The 12,045-nt window shown below is 35.5% G+C and overlaps 1 protein-coding gene and 1 long non-coding RNA gene across 5 annotated transcripts in view; one reads left to right on the forward strand and one right to left on the reverse strand.

Moving 5' to 3' along the window:
- Uvrag (UV radiation resistance associated) overlaps window positions 1-12,045 on the reverse strand; it is a 379,986-nt gene that overhangs the window by 183,380 nt on the left and 184,561 nt on the right. For all 4 annotated transcript variants that reach the window (XM_023716656.1, XM_023716655.1, XM_023716657.1 and 1 more), the window contains one exon: window positions 4,728-4,833. In XM_023716656.1, the coding sequence (XP_023572424.1) occupies window positions 4,728-4,833 (106 nt within the window). The remainder of the gene's footprint in view (window positions 1-4,727; window positions 4,834-12,045) is intronic.
- On the forward strand, window positions 11,163-11,995 carry LOC111817119. The gene is made up of 3 exons (XR_002821380.1): window positions 11,163-11,260; window positions 11,358-11,687; window positions 11,761-11,995. It is a non-coding gene; the product is annotated as an uncharacterized LOC111817119 (long non-coding RNA).

Below are 12,045 nucleotides of genomic sequence, written 5' to 3' on the forward strand. Positions count from 1 at the left end.
TCTACAAAACACTTGACATCTCATCTGAAAACCATCCAGGTCTCTCTCTCTCTCTCTCTCTCTCTCACACACACACAGGACCCTAAAAAAGCATGATTACTAAATGTAGTATGGTTTTGTGTATGGGATTCTAGACTAGAAAAGGAATATAAAGTAAAATCTAACAAAATCTGAATGAAACAGAGACTTTGGCTAATGTTAATTTATAATATAGTCTCGATTATCATAACAAGCAACACACTAAGGTAAGATGCCAGTAATAGAAGAAATTGGATATAGGGTATATAACATAAGTATCTGTACCTTGTGGTAATTCTGCACACCTAAAAGTGTTCTAAAATAAAAATTTAATTATTACAAAAAAGACATTAGTGGAAGTAGTACCAAAACCTGAATAGAATTTACAGATAATAAAAACATATCAGTGTTAGTATTTTAGCTTTAACTGTGTACCACAAGTAAAGAAGGACATCACCATAATGTGGGTGAGGGTGTAAGCCTGAGGTAGGGTGCTTTCCTAGTATGCATGAAGCCCTGGTGATCCTCAACACCGTATAACAACAACAAAAATATTATGGAAAAACTGGATGAAAATTTGTATGGAAACTCTTCTTTGCATACGTCCTATAAATTTACAAGTTTTTCTTTTAATGGACAAAAATATCTGAACTGGCACTTTTTAAAAGATACACAACTGACCAATAGGATGTGAAATATATACATCAGATCAATAAAATTCGTTATTATTATGTAATATAAACATATACTAAGAAAAACCAAACAAATACAATTTAGGATAAAAACCAGAAAACACAACATAACCATTATAACATACCCCCCATTAACCCAGTACTGATACCCGAATACAAGGCATTTGCACTGAGTTACCTCCCAATCTTCCCACCCTTTATTTATTTTTTGAGACAAGTATCACTAAGTTACTAAACTCATCAATTTATGATCCTCCTGCCTTAACATTGAGTGCTGGGCTCACAGGTACATGCCACTACCCCCAGAAAGAACCATCTCACAGATGAAATCCACAGATCTTTGAAGACACAGATTACCAGCATGCCCAAGAAACAGATAAACCAAATAACCTTACTACTATTAATAAAGTTGAATTTCTAAGTTCAAAACCTTTAAAATTTCAGGCCCACATGGCTTCCATGATAAACTCTTAACAAACAGTTATGAAACAATTCCAACTCTAACACATGTTCTTACAGAAAACAGAAAAGGAAGAAATGCTTCCCAAGAGTGAGATGAGGCGAACATTATCCAACAATAAAACAAAAAAAAATTATAAGAAAAAAAATCAATATTCATGAATATATATCCAAAACTTTGTCAAAAGTTTAACAAACCAAATCCAGTAATATGCATAACAAGAATAATTCTTCATGACTAAAGGGTTTTCCTCAGGAATGTAAAGTGGGATTCACATTCAAACATCAACCAACATATTTCACCATAAAATTAGAAGAAAAGAAAAAGTATGTAATTATACAAGGGAAGATATTTAAGAAAATCTAAAACAATAAGTAAAAATTTAAGATCACAGCTGCAAAAATTTTTAAGAAATATGGAAAAATGTCAAAAATATTGATAAAGTGACAAAATGCCAAATCTTGGAATATAATCAAATATAAACCCTATTTCTTTCTTTTTCTTTTTTTTTTTAACCACATGGTTTCTTTCACATGAGAAGCCCAAAGTATGAATACAGAGCAAAAGAAAAGACCGCCAGTAGGAGGCAGTGAGCTACATCTTTCCCAGAGGAGAAAGGAAGCAGGGATGGGCAAGAGGAAGGGAAAGGCCGTGAGATGTGCGCGAGTGCCAAGCTACATGCGGGGATGTAGGCATTATGCATCACCTGAAAACAAAACACGAACTAATAAAACAGAAAAAGAACCAAAGGAGGACCAAGCGCCCAAAGGACTCTCCCGCATCCCAGAAGTGACACCATTCCCATAAAGCACCGGCTCATGGCTGGCTGATAAACCCTATTTCTTATATAAGAGCTACTTTCAAGTTAAGTAATTATAAGTAATTAATGAAGAAGCCTTCTCATTGTATATTTCGTATATATTTACTAAGGCAAAAATTAAAAACAATTTTTCTATGTTGGAAATGCTTGGGTTAGAGATTTGGCCTTGGATTGATTTAAAAAGGGAATCAGAAAAATATAACAATAGAAATTTCTAATATGAGTAAACCTACAGTGACTAACATATGGATGGCATTATTCCCTGAGAGAAAGCAAGTAAATGACATTCTTTCTTTATCAAGTAATTATGGGAAAGTTGCTTCCTGTCTTCAAATCTCACTTTCCCATTGTATATATATATAAGAAGACATTATGTCAAGTAGGCTTATTCTTAAATTTAATATATATTTACTAAGACTTTACTATGAGTCAAAGACTTTGCTAAAGGCTATGGGCACAGCAATGAGGGAGAGGTACACACTCCCTCGAAGGTTTAGAGCAACAAAAAAATACATAAAATATATATATCAAGATGTGGTAGTTATCATGGAGCTTCAATTTAACTGTCTTTGGAATTTGCCTGGGGATTGGTGGGACAAGCTTCCAGGTGTATTTGGGTATCCAGGTGTCCCCAGGACCTTGGGGTCTATGTCTGGTCCCACTCTTCTACTCTGGAATTCTGCTCTGCTTCTGTGCCACCACGAACTAAGCGTTTGCTCAGCAATGCCCTCCCACCATGATTTTTATGCCTCAGAGCCAGTGGACTATGGACTGAAATCATAAGCCAAATTGAACATCTTCTCCTTTAAGCTGTGGGAATTGCTACTGCATCCAGAAATAGGAAAGCTGATGAACACAAATGGGGCTATGGAACAGGTCTTACCTGCACTGGCACGACTAGAGATAGAGGAACTTCTAGCAGATAGGGCATATGAGAAGGAATAAAATCTCTGGTGATGCCCTTGAAGGGGATGCTGAAACTCGCCTAGTTTCCTTCCATCCTTTGTCTCTTTCTCCCCCTCCACACCCCACCCTCCTGGCCACCGGAACTAAGCTCTCTCCCATGTGCTCCCTATCATGGTATCTGCTTTTCCACAACCCAAAGTGATAAGGCCACGCAACCATGACCTGAAACCTCTGAGACTGTGAGTCAAAATAAATCTTTTCTCTTCACAAGTTGTTTATTTCAGGTATTTCATCACAATGCTGGAAAGCTAACACAGACAGCAACAAATACTAAGAGAAAAATTAAGGAAGAGAGGGAACAGAATATATTAGGGTAGTTTTCAACACAGTTATTAGAAAACAGGATGATATCTAGGTTCACTTTCAGTTCAACACTCCAATGATTTTCTCCTGCATTGACTATGCAACATAAACACACACAATGAACCTCTGAACCTGACCTCTTTAAACTCCTACATTCTATCACCTGACTTCGTGTGTCACCACTTACATTTTAGAAAAACAGGATTAAACATACATTTTTCCATACTGAGACAAAGCACATGCAGGCATGTAATGAAACAAGGAATTTCCCAGTCTTTCCCTTCCTTGGAGAGGAAAACAAGAAAAACAAAACCTAGCAATTTCTCCCTGGATAAAGGCTCTAAAAATGCAGCATTTCTGTGTGCTACAGAAAGGATTAAATTTATTTTTTCTTTCTCTTCAATATATTTATGGTCTGGTTTTTAGTCCTTTACAATACTAAGCTATAGTGGGTGATTTAACAGTTTTAAAAATGGAAGGTTTTTCCATAGACAAAACCATGTGAATGAAAGAATTATTCCTATACTTACTGCAGCTACCATATGCTATATGCCCAATAGGTGCCAGGTACTATATTATTTTATATATTAGGTCAAATTATGTGAAATTCCCATTTGTAGGCCAAAATCAGAACCTTATATAGTTTGAACTAATATATTAATTTCAAATTCCATGAGAAAGAAATCTATGTAGTGCTAACTGCATTGCTGCTTTCCTGTAATTCTTAAATTATCTTCAACAAGCGCTCTGCTTTTGTCTGTGGATGTAAAGGCCCACTGCCAGGTTGATGATAATTTGTTGCACAATTAAAACTATTCATGGCCATGTGTCTCTTAGAAACGCTCAACTTACTAGTCAAATTTATTATTCTGCTTACAAAGACAGACACTTCACTCCAAAACTGACAAAAATTTTTCTTTACTGGGAGGAGTATAAAGTAACCCTAAATTATATTAATATTTTAAATATGCTCATTTAGCTTGAGATTTCTATTCCTTTAGAAATAACTCATGAAAGAGACTATTTCCCAAAAGAGAACACTGTCTACAAACCAGCCTATTATGTTCAATTCAAATAATTTTTAATTCTATTTTTAAAAGTAGATTAGTCCCTATAGTTTATTTTTTTTTCTCCCGGCAGCTATTTTTCATTCACTACAGTTCATGTTCTGAATTCACATATACAAGACATTAATAAAACAGCCTGTTAATTATCTTCGAAGTAACTTGATACAATCTAAAGTTTCATCTAATAGAACAAGGCAGGCACTTTGTATATTACCCTACTAGCAGAAGAAAGGTTATCCCCCCCAATTCAAATTTCATGAGATGTCTTAGTGAAACATTAAGAACAGCAAAAATGACATCTACCTGAGGTTTTTTTGGAAAAAGAAGAATTAATTCAAGAAGAAAATGATAATCCCTTTAAGAAAACAAGAATTTTAAACAGATGAATATATAAAACTTACCAGCTCATTGCTTGTAGACTTGAGTCTTAGTTTTTCTTCAATTTCCTTTCCAATTTTCTGAACAGTTACCTGAGTCTGTTTAATCGCACACTGGGCTCTATGAAGCCTGGAAATACAAGTTGTAGAAAAATTTACATAAGTTAATTATAAACTAAACACAGAGCCACAGATATGAATGATAAACCTTCCAAGATAGACAGAATTACTAATGAACTCAAAATGATTATTTCTCAGTTTATATTTACAATGAAATATCAGTGATCAAATAAATCCTAAAATAATAACATTCTACAACATCCTTTCTATACCTACCTATCTGCCTGTTTCTCATATATTGACAGCTAGAATGAAGAACTCACAGAGTCTGCAAGAGGCCTTAGAAAATAATCTGGTCAAATGCTATTGCTCAAATGTAGAAAATGAGAAGTAGAGAAATTAAATAAATTTCCAGTTACAAAAGAAAGTACTTGTTGCCAAGGATAATATGAAATATGGGTATTTACAAAGAAAAAAATTCATAATCATTCCAGTTAAAAAGCTTCAATCAAAGCAGTTAGAACTCTAAAAGTAATTTTATAAAGTGATGTAAAAGACAGAGTAACAGCTCTGAAACACTAGGCAAAAATCTGTACAGTCACTATATTCTTAGTGTAGGCTCTTCAAGGAAAACTGAAAAAAAGTTACTATTCATTTTTCCTTCAATCATGGTTTTTTGGCTTTTTTTATCTTTAAATATAGGTCATGTATTTCCACACCAAAATACAGTCTTTATTCATAGATTATACGATTGTCATGTGGAAAATTTTCAGAAATCTATAAAACAACCATGTACCAGAACTAATATGTAAATTTAGCAGAGTCACAGGATACAAGAACAATATACAAATAAAGCAATTTATATTTCTATATACAGTATTAGCCCTAAAAATTAGGATATGAAACTTTTAAAAAACAATTTTTATAATTGTATCTAAAAACAAAGTCCATACATAGGAATAAAATGAACAAAAATTGAAAGACCCAACCCTGAAACTGCATAACACTACTAAGATTTTAAAAAGTCAAATAAATGAAAAACATAGCACATGCATGTACGGAGGGTTCAGTAAGATACCAGTTTTTCTCAAAGGCATCAACAGCTGCATAAACCCAATCAAAATCCCAACAGGCTTTACTTTTGTAGAATTTAAGAAGTTGATACCAAGCTCTCACTGACATGATTCAGTGAAGAGAAATGGATCAGTGAAAAACCAATTGACATCTGTCATGCTTCAAGGTTTCCTACAAAGTTACATAATCAAAATAACACAAGACTGTCTTAAGGATTTAGAAAAACAGATTAAACAAGTGATGAAACTAGTCTCAGCTACTCAGGAGGCTGAAGGAGGGTGACTTAAGTACAGAGCTCAAGGCAGCTTAGCCAAAGGAGCAAGATCCCCATCTCACACATCAAACAAAAACACATCAAAGGAACCAATCAAGAACATATTAATAGATCGATCTCTGTCTCTCTCTGTCTATGGCTGTCTGTCTGTCTGTCTCTCTCTCTCCTCTCTCTTGGGAATTAATAAAAAGAGATAGATATAGATACATGGCAAACTGATTTTAACAGATGTATTGAAACATAATTGTAAAGAAAACAAACATTTTTAAAACAAGGTATGGAAATCTTGAACAAACAAGGGAGGAATTTCATTCTCTGTCTCACAACACACACACATACACACACACACACACACACACACACACACACACACACACAGAGGAAGATCATAGTAAATATGGAAGCCGAAATCATAAAAATTTTAGAAAATATCGGAGAATTTATAATCTTGGAGTAGGCTAATATTTATCAGAGAAAACATTAAAAAGAACCTCATCATAAAATTTTAAGTGGATAAGTTAGACTTTTACCAAAATTATGTCTGATCATTTAACGTTCCATTAAGAAAATGAAAGGACAGTCCACAGTTGTAGAAAATATTGACAAATCATCTATCTGACAAAGTACTATCTGAAATATACTAAAAATCTCATATATCAATAACAAAAGGATAACCCAAATAAAAATGAACAAGGGAGTAAGAGAAATATTTCACAAAAGCAGCACTAAAATGACCACTAAGAATGGTAAAATGTGTTTGACATTTTAGTCATCGAGAAAATACAATTTAAAATCATAATATGATGCCATTTCACACAAGATAAAATAATTAAAATTCAAATGAGAATACTAAATGTTGACAAGGTCGTGGATCAAATGGAACTTAGATGCACTGCCAGTGAGTTAAATGTACTACCATTTTGAAAAATTATTTTTTTTAAAGATAAACATACATCTAACCTCTAGCCTAGCAATTTGACTGCTAGGTATGTACTCAAGGAGCAGAAAAAACAACAAGAATAGATGTATAAGAACATTCGCAGAAAATAATCCAAATGTGTAAGCAAAGTGAAGTATATTCATATACTGAAATCTACTCAGCATTAAAAAGTAATGTAATACTGACGCACAAAAAAAAAGATAGAGGGATCTCAAAAATACACCGAGTGGGGGAAGAAAAGCAGAAGCCAAAAAAGTACATTCTGTATGATTCCCTTTACAGAAAGTTCAAATACAGGTAAAAATGATCTATTCTTACTGATCAAGAGTGGCTAGTTGCCTATGTGAGATGGGGACTGAATAATACAGAAAACACGGAACAAATGAACAGATGATGGAACTGTCCCATATCTTGATTGGGTTAAGAGGTATAATAAGACTCACAGAATTTACATTTATGATCTGTACATTTTACTTTATGTAAATTTTACCTTTGTTTTAAAAAATTGGTTATCAATCTTAACCTGGATGTCATCATATACTATATATGAGAAGTCCATTTTATTAAAGATTACCAATACCTCTGCCCATATTACTATGACACAACACACTGAAAGTATTGCCTGCCATATTATGCACTTTTGGAAATTGCTTGATACTTACTGAGGATGTCTCTGGTCATCTAAAAGATGCCATCTCACGGGGCCAGGGAGATGGCTCAGTGGAATAAGCGCTTCCCTGGCAAGCGCAAGGGCCTGAGTTCAACCCCCGGTTCCGCAAAAAAAAAAAAAAAAAAAGCCAACTCTCACAGCTATTTTTCTCATGGGATCATTAATTAAACAACTTCCTCAGGACTCATAAGGAATTCAATAGAAAAGATTATACTCCAGTTCTAGTGCCTCTTGCTCTGGGTGGACATGTGTCCTTTACCTGCTGTGATAGTAATAATCTTTTTCAGAGGTATCATTAAAAAATGTGAAGGGGTCTTTTGTGTTACAGTCCCAGTCTCATTTCCTGATATTCTTTTTGTGTATATGTGTTGCTAGGGATTTGAATCCAGGGCCTCACAAGTCTAGGCAAGCACTCTACACCACTGAGTTACATACTCAGTCCTTTTAAATTCTTCAGTCATGCTAAGTTTCTCAGGCTGGTCTCAAACTTGCAATGAGCCTCTTGATAATATTTTACCAGCAGTATTGAACTACTAGCAATTATCCAAACACATCATGCTATTTCTTTGTTCCTGCACCTGTGTAAGAGCTGTTACGTCTGCCTGTTAGTTCACCTAACTCTTTAACAGGTAAATTCCTAGTTCATTAAAAGAGGCTCTCTATTTTCGATACCCCCAAGAGGAAGGAGCTCAAAGCTTGTGACTTCCTTTTGAGCAAACATTCTCCGCATGTACACCATATACTTCCACATGGCTTCTGGATAGTACCAATGGAACAAGCCTCAGGAATGGGGGAACCTATAGCAGTTAGTTGGGGAGGTGGACGTTTGGAGCCTGTCCAGTGTACACATGGGTGATCTGTTAGTAGTCCTAGAAGTAAAGACTTTGAATTTCTATTTCTAATAAATTAAAAAATAATAATAATAATAATAAAGAGGAAACTCAAGTATAGCCACTTCTACAACATCCTTTCCTGCCTATACCAGACAAGGTGGAAGCACGCCTCTTTGTTGTGATACCACAATGATATTATAAAACCACATTTAACAGCCCCTATTTATTTCCTTGTCTATTTCCTTAGCAATCTGAGAAAAAAAAAAATTTCATCTTCTTGTATATATTCTAAGTGCTCAGTACAGAATTCAGCACAAAGAAGGCACTGAAATTATGTTTTCTAGTAAATGTATAATGTCTATATATAAAAGCACAGCCCAGAGATTTGGTATTTTTTTATTGATACAGTGGGAAATTAACGATCAGTGATGTTTTTACACTTATAATTTAAAAATTATACCAAAACAAAATGTTACATTAATTAAAGGCCATTCAGGTAAGAAGACATGCAATTTTTACTAAAAAGTATAAGTATTATCAATCTATGGAAGAAATCAACAAAATAAGCCTGTTACTTTAAAATGGTGAAAGTGCTGCCTAAAACTTCACTTGTACTATGCAAACAACCTTGTCAAATGGTAAAGACTTTAAAAATAAAAATGATTCATGACCATAATTAATGTATGACTTCAACTATTTGGCTCTCACTGCCCCAGACGCTTTCTGATCTTACCTTAGGGGCTTAAAACACACAGACAGAGTCACATTTCCTCCAATCTTCAGTGTTAACCAAATAGACTTTCAGAGCTCCTGCTAGATCAAGACAGAGCTAATAAGTCCCCCTTTCAAATCCAACAGGAGAATAAAATTTTGAAGTATTTAAGCTTTTAAAAATAAGGTGGGACATCCTGATTCCCCTGGGAACAAGGAGGTAAAGGACTGACAAGAAAAGAAACAACTGCTTTACCTCAAACTGGCTAGCTAGTTTTGGAAGAAAGAAATATACATCATCTAGTCACCTGGGTGATTAGTCAGTATGAACACTAAACTTCTTAGCTGAAACAAAATGCATTAGGATAAGCACCGGACAGGAGATCAGGTAGCTAACTGATTAGGTATCGTGGTGGCAACAAATAGATGCACCCCTATTACTTAATAAGGTTTGGGATAGCAATAAATTAAAACTGGGCCTAATAAAAGCTGTTTGAGGTTGGATATTACTGTGAGTATATAGACACACTAAATAAAAGGTATTGTGTGAAATAAAAACTACCATAACCTCAGCAAACAAGTTAGAAGACAGTTTTTTGTCTACTTAATATTGATAATACAACCATCTGGAATGCTGCATTCAAACTTAAAATAGATAACATATCAGAATGTCTCTAGACAAATAGTAGTGGATAGTTTCTTATGTTTTGGGGAGAGATAAAAGGGGTAAAGTAAATACAGGAAGGACAGGAGTCTGCTGAGACAAATGTACACTCTGCCATCAATGGCTTTCCCTATGAAGGAGGAATTCAGGATTTTTATCCTGAAGGCCTTAGAAATGCATTAAAAAATTTTAAGTCAAAAAGACTTAATTACATCTACCCTTCAGAAAGCTCTTTCTTCTTGTAATGAGCTGAATGGAACACACAGAAAAAAGGCTACAAAAAAGAAAAAAGAAAAAAGGCTACAATCAGAAATGCTGATATAAGTTTATTCCAACAGTCTAAGCAATAAATGGGACTGTTGCAAAAGTGACAGGAGAGATGGTATAGATTTGAAAAAAGAGGGAGAGCAGAGATAAAGATTGATGCCTGAAAACAAATTAGCAACTGCTACCATTTGGAAACAGTTTAATTGTATACACCTTCAAAAACTGGGCTCAGGATAGCAGTGTTGAGAGGTGGTAGAATTTTAAGACAAGGAGCAGTAGGGGGTTCTTAGGTCACTAAGGGTGTGCTCACAGATGGTAGTTCTTAACCAATCCTTTGAGTGCTCCTCTAGAGACGGCTACTAGAAAAGGAGTAAGACTGGCCCCACCCAAACTTGGGTGCTAGTTTGAGATGTTATCTTTCCTGCCGTATAAAATCTATCTGCCATCCGCATGGGGTCTTCACCACAGCCTGAACTATATCATCCAGACTTTGAGCCTCTAGACTGTGAGATAAATAAACCATTTTACCTCACAACAAGCCTATGCCAGCATTTCATTAATGACAAAGAACTGACTCATACAGCATTATCAAGAGGAGGAAAGAGAAGGCATCACTTCAGATCCTACAGACATTGAGAGGGAACTAAGGGGACATTACAAATAACTCAACGCCACTTAATTTAATTTAGATGAAATAGTTAAACTGCTTTAAAAACCACACGTTCCCAAAACAAATGTGAAAATATGAATACTTACCTCTTAAACTGAATTTATAATTTTAAAAAATTCTCACATAGAACACTCTAGGTTCAGATGGCTTTTTTTTTTTTTTTTTGCTGAACCAGGATTGAACTCAGGCCCTTACGCTTGCCAGGGAAGCACTTATTCCAGTGAGCCATCTCCCTGGCCCCTCAGATGGCTTTCTTTATAAAATTCTAGTATTAAAAATATTTCAAAGAGAGTGCTTTGCATTCGTCAAAGTAGTGGACCTGGGTGATCTTTGGGAAGGACCTTGCGACAAGGATGTGGGGCCCAGCAGCGGTTTTTCCTCCGCGGTTGACAAGGTCAGTTTTGCCAGGTGCTGGCCTCTTTTACTTTGGGAGGTTGGGAGCAACGCTGCGGAAGGACTGGCGGGCAATTTGCCGTGACTACTGCCCACAGCCGTTGCCGGATGAAGATCCCAGGAAGTTGCGCCGGCCGTCCTTTGGCTACTTCATTTCGAGCAGTTCCATAACCAACCCGAAATTGGCTGAGATCTTGGCAGAAATGCTGAACTTGGGAAATAACGCACATCGGCACATAGTCATGGAGTGCAATCCAGGTCCTGGAGTCCTGACTAAGGCATTACTAGAAACTGGTGCTTCAGTGATTGCGCTTGAAAGTCACAAAAAGTTTATTCCACACTTGAAGTCCTTAGGGGAAAAGCTGAATGGAAGACTAGAAGTGGTCCATTGTGACTTTTTTAAAATGGATCCTAGCAATCATAATCTGGTGAGACCGCCTGTTGTGCTTTCACAAGAGCTTTATCCAAGTTTGGGAATAAAAGCAAATTCCTGGTTAGAAGATACTCCTTTTAAAGTAGTTGGAATGCTCCCTGTGAAGAATGAGAGAAAGGCACTTTGGAAACTTTTACATGATATGTATACTTGTTCTTCTATATATAGATATGGCCGAGTAGAGCTATATATGTTTATTAGTGAAAGCCAGTTTGAGAAACTAATCGCAGGTCCCACAAATCCATACTTGTATCATGTGTTAAGTGTGCTGTGGCAAGTATCTTGTGAGATTAAGCTTCTCTACAAGGCTTCAGTAATACATCAAAACCTGTGTTTTATTCAAATGACTCCTC

The sequence above is a fragment of the Octodon degus genome, unplaced genomic scaffold, assembly GCF_000260255.1.
Source record: "Octodon degus isolate 3935 unplaced genomic scaffold, OctDeg1.0 scaffold00049, whole genome shotgun sequence".
Taxonomy (NCBI): Eukaryota; Metazoa; Chordata; class Mammalia; order Rodentia; family Octodontidae; genus Octodon; species Octodon degus.